The sequence below is a fragment of the Melanotaenia boesemani genome, chromosome 3 (genome assembly GCF_017639745.1).
Source record: "Melanotaenia boesemani isolate fMelBoe1 chromosome 3, fMelBoe1.pri, whole genome shotgun sequence".
NCBI classification, from domain to species: Eukaryota; Metazoa; Chordata; class Actinopteri; order Atheriniformes; family Melanotaeniidae; genus Melanotaenia; species Melanotaenia boesemani.
Genome location: NC_055684.1, coordinates 24549867 through 24569837, shown reverse-complemented (window position 1 = coordinate 24569837; position 19971 = coordinate 24549867). Strand labels below are relative to the sequence as shown.

At 36.7% G+C, this 19971-nt stretch overlaps 1 protein-coding gene across 10 annotated transcripts in view; it reads right to left on the bottom strand.

Moving 5' to 3' along the window:
- atp2b2 (ATPase plasma membrane Ca2+ transporting 2) overlaps positions 1 to 19971 on the bottom strand; it is a 134991-nt gene that overhangs the window by 49869 nt on the left and 65151 nt on the right. For 6 of the 10 annotated variants that reach the window (XM_041980145.1, XM_041980140.1, XM_041980143.1 and 3 more), the window contains exon 1: positions 16146 to 17264. In XM_041980145.1, coding sequence (XP_041836079.1) covers positions 16146 to 16344 — 199 coding nt within the window. In that variant the 5' untranslated portion in view covers positions 16345 to 17264. Of the gene's footprint in view, positions 1 to 16145; positions 17265 to 19971 lie in introns of those variants that run through there. The other 4 variants (XM_041980139.1, XM_041980137.1, XM_041980138.1 and 1 more) reach the window with 2 other exon arrangements.

Genomic DNA, 19971 nt, shown 5'->3' with positions numbered 1-19971 from the left:
AACATAAATGAGAAATATAGATTAAATTACTTAAAAGGGCAGATGTAAAAATATGACACTGTTAACATACAATAAATATGTTCTTGATAGTGGGAGGAAGTGGGACAAAAGCCTGTGATGAGAATAACGCATTAGCTAAAATATGCACATGAAAATGAAACCTTTAAAAGTAAAGTAATAGTAGTAAAATACAAGAACAAACTAAACCCTGTATAATTTAATGATCAGTGTTAGAAATTACACTTGGTTAATTCTGATTTCCAATTTTTTTAAAGGTGTGAAGTGATTTTCTAACTATAATTGACAAAGCTTTTTATCATTTTTATTTTCACTTAAAATTCAAAGTAATCATAATATAACATCAACTATAGAAAAGTGCTCTAACTCAGCTTCTCCATATTTTGGGCTTTCGCATTTCTGAAACCCTCTATCCTCCATTATTAAAAATTGCTGGTCTTTCGGTTCCAGAATATAATTTTTTATTATTTCCCTCATTTTGACTTCAGTTTTTTTTCATTGCTGATCTCAGAGGACACTAGAAGAAGCTGCTGGGTTGTAGCTAGCTGTGTACTCTCAGTAACTTTAATTCTTTCTTGGCTCTGTCACACTGCCTGCTCAGCTGGGTGATGCTGTAGTGTTGGATTAAGTTTGTTGACCCAAACGTTCTGGTGATTGTTCTTCCACTGTTATCCTCACCTTAGAGATACATAAATTGCAAGCTTTGGGTCCTTCTGACCCACAGTGACAAACATACACTGTGAAAGCATGTTTGTATCAAACTGAGTGTGGTGGCGTTTCTATAGTTATCTACTTGGCTGACAAATTAAATCACCAGTTATACATGGTGCTATGCTGACAAGCTGAGCCAGGTGAGTTATCAGTGCACCCCCTATTACAACCTCTGCTCATCCTTGTTTTTGGTCATAATTCATTAAAAATACACAGTATATAAATAAAATATGTTATAAGACTTAGGCCCAGCAATGTCTGGAGAAAATTAACTCTTAGGCTGATAGATGAGAATTGAATTTAAAAGAATGTGTGTTATGTAACTAAATTAAATACATTATTGCTCTGAAGGGTGCCCCAGCCAGCAATACACACGGATTACCCGTTGTTGACAGAAGACATAATTAAAGATATCATGTTTTATATTTGACAGAGGTGTGATTCTGTGTTGTGCAGGAAACATCAGGAGACAGATGTGGATGCAGGACTAGGGATTGCCAGGCAGGGAATGCTCTAGTTTTAAGATGAAAGTTTAGTTTAAAGAACGTTTTATGTTAACTAATTCTCTGTGCCTGCTAAACCTTGTCAAGATTCAGAGCACAAGAGTCCATGGCAAGCAGCAAGCTCTCTCTGTGGGAGTCAATGTGACACCTCTTCAGTGTAGAAACACACATGCAGTCATGCATAGTGAGGAATGAACCATCAACAGGTCACATTCTAACAGGTCAAACATGCAAGCAGACACACACTGCTGTATGTAAACAGACAGCAGAGAGAATTCTCTTATTTCATGATGAATCGTTGAGTCACACAAAGACACTCACAGGCACAAACACACATGTGGATCTATCATTCATTTCCCTGAGGACAGCTCCATCTAAAAGTTAATGGACTGGAAAGTGACATAGTGCAATTTCTGACACTTTGTCTTATCATGAGTGTACTGCATGTGTGTGGTTACACTCTGTGCCGCCATACTAAAATTTCTCATATGTTTTTGGAAAATGGCAGACTATTTGGATGTGCGAGATGCACTTTGCAACATCTACAGTAAAAATTGTTAGGTCTGCTAGCTAGCAAAGCGCAAAAAGGGACTACAGTCACAAGTTCAGGAAAACTTTTTGCATACCTCATCATTTTTCTGACTAAAATATTTGTGCACCGGAAGCCAAAACTGTTTTTCTTTTTGGTCTGTCTGTGCTTGATTGCATTTGCAACAACTAATAAACCAGACAGACATGTCAAACACTTGTTTTAAGACATATTTACCATGTGCCACACATCTTCCACAGCCACTTCCAATAAAGAGTGATTTTGACAATGACCACATTTTACACGTTATTCTAGATCTGCTGCATCTAAATATTGTGATCAGTTTCCTTATGTGTATAATCTTCTTTGTTAAATGGGTTCAAATCAGAGCATTTTATTAACAGTATTCCAAAAATGAAAGTTAAATGTATGTTGCAATGCAGAAAATTAAATATGTATGTGTTTGTGTGTTTCATTGTGTGTGTGCGTGTGTATGTGTGTGTGAGGCTGTGGGGGCAGCTGTACAAGTGGGTGAGTTTTGCTGTCAGGCTCTGTGCTCTATGAGCTTGACTCATGCGAGAAATGGCAGAGTGAAGTGAAACAACCAAGCTCACAGCTCTTTCTCCAACACACACACCAAACACACACACACACACCACTCTCTCTACAAGATAACTGATAATTAGTGAATGTTCGTACTTTGTGCAACATATAAAGATGACTGTTGGAAGCAAAGTTGTTTTGTGACAACTAAACGAAGACAGAATGATATATCACACATTCATTTTAAAGTTATTGTGTTCTGACCTAAATTACACAGGCTCTATTGTTTCTATGATAATTCTTTATTTTATTTTAAAATTAAAGAAAATATATATGTATTATTTCAGAAAAAAAAAAAAAAAACTATAATTATGAGACAACAAAAAGCCCATAGATTAGTTTGGTGTGCTGTATGCTGCTCATATCACACAACTTGATTGCCTAAAGGTTTAATTTCAACCCTTTAGAAAATGTTTTCTGGAACACATCAGAGCAGCATAGATGGGAAGAACAGAAACAAGCTGAAAGTGACTCATGTGGGATGAAGGAGTCAGTGCATATGGTCCTTTTCAAAATTCAATACACAGTCACTTACTGTGAAAATAAACTCCATCTATGAGGTCCACTTCATATCAAGGATCTGTGGTATACACACACACACACGCACACACATACACACACACAAAATTGTGGCGTGCTTGTGTGTATGCATGCACAACTGTCTGCATATTTACTAACTTAATCCATTACTAGTCATCAAAAATGCAATATTGTGACATAACTGTGATTCTAATAGTGGATTTATTAACCACTGCATGTATTTGTTCCACCATCTGAGCCTCAAACACTATAAACTAAGCTGGCCTGAATGCCCTAGATGTGGACACAACTTTAATGAGACATCTGTTTACTTTGCGCATGCAGGTGGGTGTGTGAAAGTGTGTATGGCAAAGAAAGGGACAGAGATGGTGTGGGTATGTTTAGACACAACTGCTAGCGATAAGGGCAAAGTGTATTGGGGTCAGTAACTTCATCCTGTAATTCCAGACTGGTCAACCATTTATTCAGTCGAACTACCCATGCATTGCTCCTTTCTTTTCATCCATCCCTCATCAGTCCATCTTTCATTCATTTATCCATCTATTCAGTTAATTATTAAGTTACAATCTTGTTGATGACACCCTGCTGTTTTTATAAAAACGCCCATCCTCCTACATCCTAATTAAATGTCTTTATGTGTTTATAAAAGTATTGGTTGTCACTCAGTGACTGTAATGACCCAGCCTGTCATTTATTCCCTTACGTTTTATTTTACACTTGCATATGAAAGATGCACAACTATCCTCGACTTGTGTGATAAGGCTGTCGATCAGTGCAGCTATACAGGACTGCTGTAGGATAGAGGTAGAAATATAAGAGGATTATAATAATTATAATAATGCCACTGAGTCATAAATTAATCATTCTGTCATGCATATTCACACTTTTAAATGATAGTCTAAATCAAAGATGCTTTATCAATTTCTGTTTCTTTACAGCTAAACACACAAACACACACACATACACATCAGCAAACCCTCCCTCTCATGGGAAGGAAAGGGAGAGAGCATGGAGGGCCAAGAGGCTGAAAAGGAGAGTGACAGTGGTCTATCTGCTGTCTCCCATCTGGGTGTCAGTCTCTGGTTTCGCCCAGGGGTTCAGATAAGCTCCGGACACAATAGGGACAGCTATTAAAATTCAAACTACCAGAAAGCGTCATGAAATAGTCATGACAGGTAAGGGAAATCAACACACACTAATGTACACCTTATCGTCTGTCTGCTTGGAAGTGCAGGGGAAAGACATTGTTAGCAGTAGGTACTAATATTTAGGTGTTAGAAATAGCAGCTGAAATTAAAAAGAAAAGAAAAAAAAGCATTTAAATTTTGATCTATAAGAAAAAGAACAGATGATGCTGAATGTGTGAGTATTGATCTCTCTGTGTATATGTGTGCTGAATTTTGATTGGACTGGAAAGTGATTGAATGCAATGAAGCTCTATCCAAAATTCTCCATCTGTTACACAAATGGATGAAGCTCCAGTATCGGTGGCGACATTTAGCAGATATCCTAACACTGTATTCAGCACAATTGATTTTTCCACATACCACTAATGTAATGCAAGTCAATGATCTCATGGTGTATTGATGTGGTGCAATGATATAATAAAACACTGGTAATTGCCCTAAAATATGTGTTACGGAGTACACTATTCATTTTCTTTCATAGCTCACCGCTTTCTAATGAAAAGTTATTTTCCATATCAATTCTAATCTACCAAATGATTATCTTTAGTGTATGAAATATACCATAACAGTTTAAAATGTCCATCAAAAATTCACAGATCTCGGGGTTAAAAAAGAAATTAAATTTAAAGCTAATCCATTTATAGATCAAATATAGAAGATTAGAAGAATCTTTTTTATAAGGATTTGGAAATATGCATTTGATAAATGACTAATCAGAGTTTCTTATATAAATTCAACTGTTAAGCACATTTTATGAAAAGCAAATTTCATAATCAGAATAAAAATTTGAACTCAAAGCTTTTTTCAAAGGATATGTACAGAATTACTTAAAGTTCTGACCTATGCTGACTTCATGAAACTACGAGCATGAATTATGCCGTCAAAAGAACGGATAGATGACAAGAAGCCAAAACAACGTGTTTGAACAGCGTTTGATTCTTGTTCTTTGATCCTCTGTCTTTGGGTACATGTGAATATTCCTCTTTATTCTCCCAGGCAAGAATAAAGAGGCTTGGCTTCTTAGCTTCTGCTTACTCCATACTAGTGGGCAAGGCATGGAAGAATTAACCTTTAAACATAAAAAAAATTGGATTACTTATGTGGGAAGTCAAAGTTGATATAAAGCTGTTCTGACCCTTGGGCAAGGCATCACTGAATCTCGTTCAAGAATACTTTGCTCATTGTGACAAGGAAATGCTGTCTGTCTGTTTGGCAGTGGTGGTGACATCCTTGTTTTGCCCCACAGCGTGAGAAAGAGAAGACAGAGGTCAACATGAAAGAAAGAGAGAAAATAAAAAGAGCTGACATGGATAGAAACAAGCCAGTTATAGCCCTGGAATCTGCATATCCAGCTAAAAGCTTAGCGGCGCCTGTCAACTCTCCATCCATAACACTGGCTTCCATCACGCAGTTGAAATTCAGGACATTTCAGAGGGCAAGAACTGCATGTAGATAGTGTGTATGACAGCAACCTGAGGCAGAGAGGCATTGAGAGATGTCAGTTTCTGGCACTCAAGTTATTTCTTTGAAAACAGACTAAAACAAAAGACTGAAACAAAAGTAAGAAGGTACTTACATATATATACACACACATATATATATATATATATATATATATATAAGAAAAACAAAAAAAACATAGAAAGAGGAAAGATACAGTAGAGTATTTGTAATAGTGGGTAAAAAATTATGCTTAAAAGTAAGAAACGCAAAGAGACAGCCTTTTTAAAGCCTTGACAAATAAGTTTTAATATTGCATCGTTTCATCACCCTCACCATCATTCTACCAATAAATAAATAATGTCGATATTTTTTAGATTAAAGTAACACTATTATCTTTCAGTAACGTTTATCTTTCAAATAAATGTAATTATGTCAGTTTAGATGCTTGTGCTGTTAACTAAAGCTCTTAATTGGTTTCTAAAAAAAATGTTTTTTTATGTTGTTGTGGCCAAATTTTACAAATTCAGGTCTAGAATTTGCCCAAGCAGCATTGGATCTTACATTTCCAATTATGTTAACTGTTTACAGTATCAGTCCGCACACTTCAGTATACATTCACACAGAAACCCACAATTATACTGTTATGAGTCAGCATCAAGCACCACAGGAACAGGCCAGTAGAGTCTGGTTTTTGGCAACTGTCCTCCTAATTCAGTCAGGCATCTCTTGGGACAGCTGACTTCACTGTTGGCCATGTCCTGCATCGCCATGTGAGTGTACACACTTGTCAGTGTGTCTCTACATATCTGTCTGTCTACAGATTCTGCCTCTTTTTAAAGAGCTTTTTAAAGGCCAAGATGTTTGTTTTTTACCGGTGCCAGTCAAACTAGCTGAGTAAACTACTTCTCTACACACCAATTAAATCCTCATTCTAAAGTCCAAGCATTTGAAAAGGGACTGCACTCTAAAACACAATCAACAAGGAAACATTTATGATCCATTACCATTTCTTCCCAGCATCAGCTATTTTTTTATGACACTGACTTAAAACATTTATACAGTTTTTCAATATGACAAGGCTTGATAATTATTAATATGCATTTTCATGTATTGTATGTGTGTATGTATCTATATTTTATATTAAGCCAGCAACTGTAGATACACTGATACTATTTGGTCATTTCTCATGGTACAGTCAACTGTAAGGGTGGCAAATTCGAACATATAAGCCCTTTCTGCATTGGCCAACATCTGACATTTTACTACAATATGAAAGCAGTAAATCTGTATTCAGTCCCCGATCAAATGATTCTGTAGAAGCTGCTGTTTGTCTACTGGCTCCAGCTTGTCATGGCACTGATGGGAACATAACCCCCGGGTGCAAGGTAATTTTCACTGAATATGTTGCAGTTTTGGCTACAATAATGGGCACAGATCCCTGTTCCTTTACAAGAAACACATGTTTGCCAGCTGTAATATCTTGCATGGAAGGTCTTAAACTGACAGTAACAACCTGCAGACAAAAAGACCATCTGCAAGATACATGGCAGCTCACTCTCTGTGCCGGTGTGTGGCGTTGCTGTTGGCCTCGTTGAAAATAACTAACAAGTCTAATTATTTTAAACAATCATAGTCTTCTGAAACTGTGACCAACACTGCTGCCAGGATACAGTGCAATAGCATCACTTATTGCTGTTGCAGTTATTGGCTTTTCCCCTGGTAGTGACCATATATATACCAGAAAAAAAGGCTATAGTCCTATAAGGAAACTCTTTTTCATACTGGGAAAGGATTTAATTGGCTTCTTTTACCAAGTTTTCATGTTTTAAAACAAACAAAACTTAACAACAATAATGAGTAATTGTCTAAAGCTACTTTTCTCATACTTTAAGCAATCCTTTATGATTTTTTTAAAGCTATTATATTACAAAATGTTATGAGTCTTGGCTGAATGTCAAGCTGAACAGATATGTGGAATGTGTTAGTTTTTTCAACCTGACCAGGATGTATACTCTGTCAACTGGGCAAGATTCAGCTCCCTGAATTTAAGAAAAGGCTTGAATTGATAATAAATGAATGGGTAATTTACAACTTTGAACTTGAAGCTGACATTCCAGCAAATACATGTAGGGCTGACTGAAGTACTAAGGTATGCGGTAATCAAATAGAATGTCTTTATAATAGATATAATTCAGACCTGTAGAGTGTAGTCAAAACTGTTTTCCAGGAACTCTCAAACTTATATTATATTATATTATATTATATTATATTATATTATATTATATTATATTATATTATATTATATTATATTATAATTTTCAAGACAATTTATTGGTGTTTAAGAGATGCATTGTGCATGACATCATAAAAAAGCTCTTTGAATTACATTTCATTAATACTTAAAGGCATAAGATAATATGACGCCGCTGAACCACTCCTTCAGACAGCTCATTCCTTTTCCTGGTAAATCTTGTTAATATTACATATAGTCTTATTGCAGTGATTGACTACTATGTCACTGTACAGCTACAGTCTGCCTCAAGGTCATTGCTGCTGCACCAAGGGGAACACCTGTGTGAGTGGTGTTGTCTGTGTGTATATGTGTGTGCATGTGCCTACCCACAGTGAGGTTTTGCTTCCTCACAGAGCAAAATGGCTGTGTATCATTTATAATCTGTCCTCTGAGAACCATCCCCCGCTCCCTTCCTCACTGCCTCCTGTTTTACTCTCTCTCCTTTTCTACCTTTTCCAGCCCTTTTTACAGAGTCACAAGGGGAAGGGAGAGGAAGGGAGGGTAGATACAAGAGAGAGAGGAAAAGATGAACAGAAAAGTTGCAGTGCAGGAGAAATTGTCCTTATTAAAGAGATGGCAGCTCCATGTGAGAGATCCCTTGTGGGACAGAGATTAAATAGACTGCGTCAGAGGGGAATGTGCTCGAGGTGCTGCGACTGGAGGACGTGATTAGTATGATCATCAGGGAAGGATGGAGGGAGGGAGGGTGGAGGAGAAAGGAAGCAAGGAGGTAGGATGGGGACAAATAAATGAGCAGAATGGAGGCCAAGAAAAAAAAAAAAAACTTAAAAACTGGAGAGGTGAAGGTGCAGAGATGCCATAGAAAACAGACTAAAAGAGGACATAATTTCACAGAAGGGATAAAAACAGATTAGAGGGAAACAAAGAAAAGACAAGCAGAGAAGAATGAGAAAGAAAGATAATGACACAGGCAAGCAGGTGGTATATTTCAAGTAAACTCTGCAGTCACTGAGATGAAAGAGGGTGGAGGGGATAAAGAAACTGGGAGAAGAGGCAGACAATAGATGAAAGGGGCAAAGATTTTCCTGAGGTATGTATAGAGGTTATAAATACCTCATCATTGTAATAGGACAGAACAGGGTGAGTAAATTGTGTACAGTAGGGAGAGTCAGAAGAGTAACAGAAGCACAAGATATTTAAGAGGGAAACAATGCTACGTACAGACATCTGATCTTCTGCCTGCATTATTCTACAGGCATGAAGTCATAATCCAACAAAAAAAAAGGTTGCTTAACAGTCTTTTAGTCCTATCATAGTTTGCTATTTTTCTTGTCTGTTTCTGTACACATTCATATCCATATCACTGACTTAACAGCAATGCCAGTAAAGGGAAATTAATGCAAATTTCTTTATTATTTTTAACCAGCAGATATTATATTTGTGTAAAACATTACAACATATCTGGTCTCCAGATCTGGTGGCGGTGTGTGTGTGTGTATGTGTGTGTGTGTGTGTGTGAGTGTGTGGATTCAAATCACATTCTGTTACATAAGTCAAGCTTTGAAGTGTTAGCACAATAACTACCAACAGCCCTCTTGTATGACAAACACAAGCACAGTGAATAATGTTATTACCTGTCCATCAACCGTTATCGTCATTAGCGCCCCAAAAGGCAGTGAAGGATCTTTTCTTCTTTGGTATCTGTGCTTGGCCAAATGATAGCCACCTGCATTTCAGCAAGACGCTTTGCCCCACTAATCAAAGCCTACTGAGACAAATCAACTTAGAGTAAAATTAGCTCAAGTAATATCTCGACCTTTCTTTCAACAAAGGCAGATTAATTAATTTCATGAAAACAATGTGCTACTTTCCCAGCATTTCTGCATAATAACTTACTGAGTGAAAGAAGTGAGATTAGAAGAGAGAGATGATGAAGGTTATACATGTAGAGCAGGTCTATTTAGGCTACGCTGCACACTAGCCCATTGGGATACAAGCGGCCGACCAGTACACCGAAATAGAAATGGGAGCAGAGGAGAGAAGAGAGGTGGGAGGAGAGGTAAGGTGTCATGAGAAGAGAGGGATGGGAGGTAGAGACAGATAAAGGGTAGGAGAAAGCGTTGATGAGGAGGAAGCCTGGGGGGGAACAGGAAAAACAAACAAGGAAGTATAATGGATGGAAGGAAGTGAGCAGGTCTTAATGCACAGACATCCATCATAGAGCAAAATAAGAGTAAATTTAAAAAGCATATTTTAAACAATCAGCATGACATGTTGGGAAGTAGAGTTATTTATTTATTGCAAAATTAGATGGCATGAACAACATGAGCTTAGAATATGCAAGAAAACTAGTCTGGCTTAAGTATTATTATTATTATTTTTTTATTATTTATTTATTTATTTACTTATTTTTTTTTTTTTTTTTTTTTTTTTTTCCAGACAGATTTACTGTTTTAAGTGGAATCAAAATGCTTGACCAGTCAAAATAAAATCCCAAAACTAAAATGTTACATTGTGGAACATAATGTGTAATTTGGTTTTATTTGCAACAGCCCTTTAGAATCAAAGGCTATAGGATATTTTGTACCAAAAAAAGGCACAAAATGTTTTGCTGAACTTTTTTTTTTTCTAAGAGTTTATAAATTGATCCAAAGAATCTAAATCAGCAGATCAAATCATGTGTTTGGTAACAAATCGAAATGCAGCAAACCAAAATTTGATGCTGTTGTGGGTATGAGAGTTAGAGTATTATTCTAAACACTTTGTCACTACCACTCTGATGCAGTGATGCTCATCAGCATCCTTACATATTTTCTGATTGTGAATGCAGGCAGGACTTGCCATAATAAGTTAGTTTTAATACTGGCAGCACCAGAGAGCTAGAGTGTTGTCTTCTTAACATGGCTTAAGTTACGGGGCATCAAAGGGGAGCTTTGCTTCCACGAAAAACAAATGAGTTCCCTAAAATCTCTTATCTGACACATTAAGGGTGAACTCTATATTTTCCATTTTCAGGTTATATTTCATTTACCATTTAATTTGTTGCTTTTGTGGTTGTTAAATGAATTTTCTGTCCCTATATGAGATGTTTCTGATTGAATCAGCTGCATCTAGTGAAAGCAGAATGTTTTTGGCAGTAACCCTGTTTTTGACCATACTGCCATGTACTAATACATATGAGTGTGCATGTGACTTGGGAAGTCATGGTGTGCACCTGAACAGAAGGTTCTTTAAAAAAAAAAAAAAAAGCTTTATTACTTTTAATGTTGCGATTATTTGGATACGGATGTGAGGTGTGAGTAAAATATTAACAGGAAAACAGGTCATGATATATTTACTAATTTGTGGGATTTTGATTAATTAAAATAATAAAACCCAGTTAGCTTGTAATTAAAATGAGTGCCAACCTAATATGTATCTCTTTAGGAGAAGGCAGAAATTAAAAATAGAAATTCCATACATGCACAGGCATTCAAAGAAATTTCTTTCTTGCTGTGAGAAGACAGTATGAACCGTCAGACTGCTGTGCAGCCAGCTCTTCAAACAATGACCCAGGAACAGGTATATCTTTAGACGTATTTTATGTATCTTTTATGTTCTCTCTGCCTTGAACCTTCTAATATATAGTATGTAAGTCTAAGCTGTCTGTTAAAAAAATAGTTGCACCATCCACGCTGACTAATGGACTTCTCATCCACCTCGGTCAGAGCAGGCAATACACAAGCCTTTCTTCTGAAAAAGACTGATGTTATTGACTTGCTGGCTGCCTGACAAAAAGGCTACCTCTTCACCTCACAGTCACCTAGAAGACAGCAAATGTGTAACTACATCCCGAGTTCAAGTATACACTAACAAGGAACCAGGCTACCAAGTAAAACAAATAATGAACTTGAGAATTCAGGAGTGCTGCTTTTCAAGATTAAACATTTTCCTGGAACATGACGATTGTAGTTTTTTTTTTTGTTTGTTTTTTTTCTTTTAAATTCCTATCATGTGTATAATATATAATTTATGTTAAATGATAATTCAAGTTGTCTCAAATCAGTTTGTGTATTTTGTAATAACAGTGTCACAAAGCCTTTTCTAAGAACAAAAAGAGAACTAGTAATCTAACATTTCAAAACTGTATAGTGTATATTAATTTTATAATTTAGGCAGATGCATTGTTGCCCCATTGCAGTAATAATCTTGTACGTACCATGTGACCTTTTCACTAGCTGAATTTCTATATTTCCAAAGCCATTATGCATTTATGGAGCAAAATGTACCTATTCATAAACTGTTAGTATCAAATGAAATGGCTGGTATAGGCAATATTACAAAAGGCTAATAGGTCAACCATGCTCAGGGCTTCCTTCCATCAACTGCTGCCCCCTGGGACACATAGACATTACACAGACTATGCATGATGACAGCAAGCATTACTATGATCATATTTCTGAGTTAACATATGTTCTATGGAGGAAGCAGACTGCGCAGAAGGGAAGCCACAAGCTATAAACATAGAAACAGCTAGTCACTGATGCAAGTACCACCAGATACCTTTACTCAGATTCCACTTGGTCAAAGTTCTGTGACAGAAAACAATTACCTAATTAAAAGAATAGCTATAAGCAGGAAGGAAAGAAACCTCATTCTAGTTAGAGCATCAGTAAGATTTCAAACAAAGCACATTTATTCAAATTTAGTGGAAAATTTTGATTAGATAAATATGACGTACCTTGTTTAGCAAAAAAAAGAAAAAAAAAGAGAGATCAATACAAATGGAGGGGGGTGTGGGGGGTGGTTCAACAACTCAACAACTGCTTCTATGTCTATTTTAAACTTGGCATGCGTAAAGCAATGTGCTTAGTTTGAAGAGAGTTCTCCATATTCCGGCAAAAAGCTGTCTAGCGCTGTCGTATTGGCTGGAGCAAGATTGGAACAGCTGGAAGGATAACCTGCTCGGCTGGGATTGGTTGTTTTGTTGTCAGTGAGACTTAATTATCAGTGAGTAACTACTTGCATTATGTTAACAGCTATCCTTATAGGTAGCCTCTTTGACAAAATAGTAACAAGAGGGTGTAACTTGTACATGTACTAATGATTTCACATATTCTTTGTTAGAAGACATTGGAATTGGAATTGGAATTTTCGGTCCCTTAGTCCAACAGTAATATCTGTATCTGTATGTATGTATATATATATAATATATATATATATATATATATATATACATATATATATATCACTTTTTCATTCTACATTACACACAATGAAACTACTGTCCTGTGAATAAAAGTGCACTATTCCTGCATTTCAAAATATTTACTTCATGCAAATCTGTGTACATGTGTCTGTCCTGAAATGGCTCTCATGAAAACATGCACACAAACACACACAGAGGTGGAAGCAGCAGCTGGTTCTCCAAAAAGACAGGCACTGCACTAGTTAAAGAAAAAAAAACAAACAAACAAAAAAAAACACTAAATGTCACACATATGAAAACAAGACCACTCAGTGAGTGCATCCTCCAGCACGAACAATGTTGGTTTTACAAGTGGAATTTAAATTTGGTTTGGTGGTTGTGGAAAGCAGAATAACAAATGGAAATGATAATATCTCTCCAATTTGACACTGCAATTTCACTAATGGAACACACACATTTGTACTCGCAGTGTTTTGATTAATGCACAGCTGATAATTTAATTTAGATTCTCCTTATATTTGAATTAGTTCCTTAGAGCCATTTTTTTCATTTCTCTCTTCATTTTTATGAAAATTATTTTACAGATTGGCCATTATCAACCAAGTGGAACTACAATTTTACACTGTGATTCCTAATAACATTAAGTCAGTCTAAATTGGAAAAAAAAAAGAGAAAATCTATTAGCATACATTTTCCTTCGCTTTTTTTTCAAACTTGCAAATTTTACATGTTTTAAATTTGATTCACTGTGCTATCATTAAGCACAGCAGTTAAGTAGTTAAATTTTGCTTTTATGTGATTCTTCAAGATAATAAAGCATTTATGACTCTACATAGTCACTAAAAGTCAGTTGTTAGCCAAACAAATTGCATTTCTCATAAGAGACAGTATAATAGTAATTACCACATATTGTTTTCATTTCTAAGCTTTAACTACTGTAGCTTTAATTTCATTACTAGTCTGCATTATGTTATCTTTGGTATCTGTTGTTCCCAATGATAAAATATAACATTTGTGCATCTAATCATGTTGCTCATGATTTTGGGAAATTAAATTCTAATTTTATGTCAATAATGGTCATTTTATTGTTTATTCAAATTCAGTTTTATTTCAAAAATGCTGTAACACTGCAGGTATTGTTTCAAATATGTTGCAAATATGGCAATCTGCAAATCTGGCACACAGTTTGCAACTAAAGAATAAATATTAGATTGTATAAACACTGTGCATGTGTGTAGAACTTTTAATGAAGAAAAACTAATCAGCGTAGTATTAGAGAGTAACTCTTTTGAAATATGTGCAGACCCACATCCATTTTTTTTCTCTTTGGTTGGATGGCCTAATATTCTGCCTTATTGATAGCATCGAACGCTACCCTGAGCATCTCTTTGCCTTCTTGAGCCTGGAGGATCAGCTGGATCGTGAGTGCTGTTTCACAATTTCATGCCTCCAACCCAGGAGGTGTGTGTTGCAGCTTTCTGATGTCCCATGAGAACAGAGTTGCATTGTCATCACCACCAAAACAGACTTTTCTCCCAACTCAAGTGAGGCAGATTGTATACCAAGCAGCTCAGTGCCATCATTTCTTCGAAACTAAACAGTAGCCTGACAACCTATCCAATCCCTAAATGATTCATACCAGTCACCTGCTGGCTAACTCAGGGAAATACAAGCTATTCAATGCAATGTTACTTACAAGGTAACCCATGCATAAATACACCATTGGTATAGGGTGCAAGGAATCATGCCACTGTGAAAACTAGAGAACAAGAGCTGGTAATCTATCTGAGTCAGTGTTCAGCTGTGCGTTTGTTCTATTTAATCGCACTTTGATCTTTTCTTTATTTACTCTTTGTTCTTTCTGCCAAGGAGGTTATGTGTTTATAGTTATTTTTTCTGCTTGTTAGCATTATCACTCAAATCAAAGGTAATAGAAAGGTTTAAAAAAATGTTACCTGAGGGAGCCTAGCTAAGGAGTGACTGACTTTTATGTGGACCCAAATGCAGGTCTGGATACAGAAGTTCTCTATCAAACCTTGATGGAAGGTTGCAATGTCACGATACTCTTGTTCAACTCATATAACAGGGAAAATGATCTGAATTTACTCGGTCTGCTCTGCATGTGGCCTCACCATGAACTTACCTAGAAGAGTTGGGACTGGAATAAGAAGAACAGGGAATGCAATCTCATTATGCTATCAGCCTATGAGGTTACAGGATACCACTGATATCACACAGGTGATTTCACTGGAGAATGGTCTCTATGATAAGAGAAGTGGATGACTTCAGCACTGTTGTAAATATTTAGTATACTGATATAGCTATCAGAGAGACCTATTTTATGTGCTTGCTGGGAAGGACACAACAGAAAATCTAACCATCCTCAACACATCCTGAAAATACAAAGTGTGTTGGTTATTTAAATTTAAAATTCTTAGTCATACAGTTAATTAGCTTAAAGAAGGCTTTGTGGCAGAGGTATGATAATCATGTAGTAAGTAAATGAATTCTTAAATTTTCAAGATTTAAAAAAACTATTCATGCTAGAATATACAGAAATTATTCTCTCATGCCATGTACAATTAATATTCAGCAACAGATATTTGTCATTCACACTACACAAAATACATTTTCAAATTTTTAACAATATGTGTAAATGGATATATGTGTTTTAAATTCTCGTTTGTAAATGTCACAGCACACCCCATGTGGACAAGAGCTCTACATGTTGCTACAGTTGATCTGCCCCTTAATAAATCTATAGCTGATTGGCTGAAAAGGAGGATGACATTCAAGGTTGGGATGCTTTTGCAGGAGATGGGGGAAGAGAAACTGTCCAGACAGATTTCCATGAATACAAAACAGGTTTACCACAAGCTAGGCTAAAAAGGATTTTCATGTTTATCCTCAGACGGGATTTCCCTCTCCTCATGTGCAGTTCTGATGCACTACTCATTTGTGTTGTTTCTTCTTTTATCACTTAATTTGAACAAGGAGGAATACCAAGTTAATTGTAATCCATAAAAAGACCAACAGAAAGAAAATGAAAACCTACAATCATCTGCATACGTACATACATTCTTAAGATAATATCCTTTTCATAATACACACCAATGAGTATTCATTTTCACACACCCTTGCACAACCACAGATAAGCATGTGAACTCACCTTCAGTGGGTGAGGTTTTCAGTCGTTTGCACAGTCCCTCTACTCCCCCGTAGTCCTCTTGGAGCTTGACCACCGCCTCTGTGCCACGCAGCTCCATCAACGAGCGCAGATCCATGAGCGAGCAGCCGAAGCCTGCTGCATGGTTGCCCTCGTTTCTTTGGTTCTTGGCATAAAAATCGCTGTTGGACATGTCCCCCATGATGTCAGCTAGTCAGGTCAGTTAGATTAGTCTTTGTTATTGCTTCTAGAACAAAAAGCTTGCACAATAGAGGTCAGTCTCATCCAAAAAATAAAAATAAATAAAAAAATCCTTAATTGGTTTCAAGCAGGCAACAATGAGTTAAAAGGGTTATAAAGAATACTTCTTGTGGGTAAAGTATGCAATTAAAGAGATTAAAAAGGGAAAAAAATCCAAGGGGATAAATTGATGAATAGCTTCTGTTTCAGGAGAAACAGATTTCAGCAGACCAAAAATTACCCAAGAGAAGAAACAGAGGAGGAGGAACGAGAGCAACAGAGCATGGGGGAAAGAGGGGATATCAAATCACAAGTGGGGAGCATCCAGGTAAGCGTTGGACAGCCCCAGTGGTTAGGTCCTGAGAAGGGCAATGATGGTGGTTTCAAGTCCTGTTGGTCTCAGGCTCACCACGGCTGCAGTCCAGACCCACTCCATGTGTGGCTTCCCATTACTGCTATTCTGCTCTTGCCTCCGCTGCCTCTCTGTCTCTACATGGTGGTCTTCCCCATCACTGCTACAGAGAAAGAGAGATAGAGAGAGAGGGGAATGAATTCATTAGATGAATTCAGAGAGGATGGTGAAGGAGGAGCAGGGAGAGACAAAAAAAGAGAGCACAGGAATGAGCGTTGCGTTCTCAGGACAAGGGTGAATGCAGCGGTAGATGTTGCACGACTGAAGGACAGCCTCTCCTGGCTGCTGCAGTAACTGTGCCTCTGCTGTCTCTATCTAGTGCTGCTGCTGGTGCTACCGGTGCTGCTAACCTCATTCTGAGTACACACACTAACTGATAGAGAGAGAGCAAGGATGTGAAAGAGAGGGAGAAATAAGACTACTCCTTTCTGGTGCAGAGCAGAGAGGAGTTGTGCGCGGGCGGGAGGCTGTGGCTGCTCTGACGACAAAGCGGAGAGGCAGAACGTAACGCTGCGATGTCATGAGGAGGATGGGCTGAACGGCAGACCCGCCACCGCTATCTCACCAGTAAGTAAGCTACCCCTGTTCTCTACAGTAAGTGACCCCTCCTGTGCAGTCATTCTATCTTAGTGATACCTTCACCTCTGCTTGTTGTGTTGTAATGCTTTGCAGTAATGAATTCACTTAAAGCCTCTGGATTCATCCTCCTGCAAGCACACCTCTGCATTAAAAAAGATTAACTTAAGGAAATCCAAATCCACATATTTATTATTTTATAGATTTTATAGACATCTAGTGTTCTACTTAGTAATTTTAGGCACCAGTGTTCTGCCAGATTTGAGTATATGTACACAATAAACAGTGTCATCCCTTAATTTACTGATTTCTTGTATTCTAACCTTTTAAAACTATTGATCTGTCTCCAATAATTTCCATATGTGACCTTATGTTTAATCAGTGACAACAGTGACTCAGCTTGCACCACACTGATCACATCCTCAATAGATGATTCGGAGGTTCATCATTAATATCATTATCCAAAGTAAACCTTTGCCTCACAGCTGCCCTTTATCACCACCCACCTACACGGAAGGGAACCTGGCATCAAAGCACCCTAGTTTTGTATTCTGCTGAGCCCTGTATGTCTTTCCATCATCCACTGTGAGGTTCTCTAAACAGCCACAATCTCCCAACTTTATTAGATGCTTTGCATGTTTAGACGATAAATCTAACTAAAGATCAAAGCACGCTAAAGCCAAAACACTAACAGTTGGTAACTTTATTATCAGCCCATTGTAGAATTAATGACTTTCATTATTTACTACTTTTCAAACTTTGGATATGGATTCACTTATGTTTTGCAATACACACCAAATTCTAATATGTAAAATGTCTCTGCACAAAATATGCATTAAAAACGTACCATAGGCGCTACATGAGTAGGTGCACCGCATGGAAACTGCTGACATTTTCAACACATTTAACAAGTAAACACTTAATACTCTTTGAAGAGCATGTATTAAGATTAGCATTACTATTAATGAATATCACACCATTATCAAATTTTTATTAAAGCATAAAATAAAAAGTCATTTTATCATGAGTTATGGAGTAATTCGGGTGATTTAAAAAGCAGTTTGGAATGACAGGCTGATCCAGCCTCAATTTAACACCTGATGTCTGCAGGTGGTTCTCTTTGGCATACAGTGTTTCATATTTGTTGCCATCATCCCCAGATCTAAAGATCCTTTTAGGAGGTAGAAAAGGATGCAAAACGTTGTCTAGATGATTTTGAATAAAACATTTCACTGTATGGAAAAGCATGCACTGGTGGTACTTTTCTTGTTTTGAAGTTTTGAACCTATGAATTCTACATCAAATAAAATGCTTGAGGACATTCAACTTTCTTTTTAAATGAATAAATCCATTACTCAGTAGCAGAAATACTACTACTTAACAATAATAAAAATGAAGAATTCATTAAAAAATACACTGTAATTTAATTTAATGAAAAGCACATTATAATATAAGCGGTGTGTTCTTGATTGGATAATATAATATTACAGCCTAAAAGTCAACTTGACAAATCAACAACAGGTGACATATATTCATTAATATTTTTGTCCTGGTATTAAATAAACCTGATTCCAATTAAATAAAAAGTTATTTTAATTTTAAATTAATATTTTTAGGATCTTTATATACATATTTATACATATCTATATATATATATATATATATATACACACACACACACACACACAACTTAGATGTAACTAAACGTTTTTGACATGAATCTCTGAAAATGCAAATGGATACATGTCTCAGTTTCCTTCATCCATCTGCAGCTGGAGCATAACAGCTCACCTTTGACTTTAATTAAGCATTGTAAACTACTACAACCAGCAGAAAAGCAAGTTAAAATTCTGGATTGTATGTGTTAAAAAATGAAAACTGATTCTCATGAAGAACAAGTAGAAGGCCACCTATAAAGCAGATAAATGTAGTGGTAATGTGTTGCTTAACCAATATCAAACAGACAAAGATGTGTTGCAAATGTAAGTTAAATCTTGTCCTGTAAACCTCACTCTGCAGGTATGGTTCTACAAGTTTGTTAAGTACGAAACAAACTTGTTTTAGAATCCATTTTATTTACATGAAAATTTGGTTCCAAGGCAGGACAGCTCAGCTACAGCATTGTCTGCTTGCTATGCTTTTGTCTTCTGTCATGTCAAGAACACAATATGAATATATTAACACAGTTTAACCATTTATTTTGATTGAGGTATTTTGCAACAGACAGTAGAATATCACAATTGTAGTTAGCCTGTCAGGAAATAGCAATGGGAAATGAAATAGCTATAACATAAAGTTTGCTTAACATGAAATAGGAGCAACTCCGAGGTAGTGGTCCCATGCAGATTATTTGAACTTGTTACAAGAACTTCATAAACACAATCAGCAGGGTGTCCAGTTGCTGATATCAAGTGTGGTGATACATATGGGCCCAGTACCAGATACAACTGCATGCTTGGAAACAGTAGGCCACAACCTTATCACAGCAGGGTATTTAGAGAGTCTGCCAACATGCAAATCTACTTCTTTAGGATAGAGACTACCTCCACAGGATGCAGTCCTGTTTGTTAATAAGCTCCAGCACGTCCGGAAGTCAAGAAG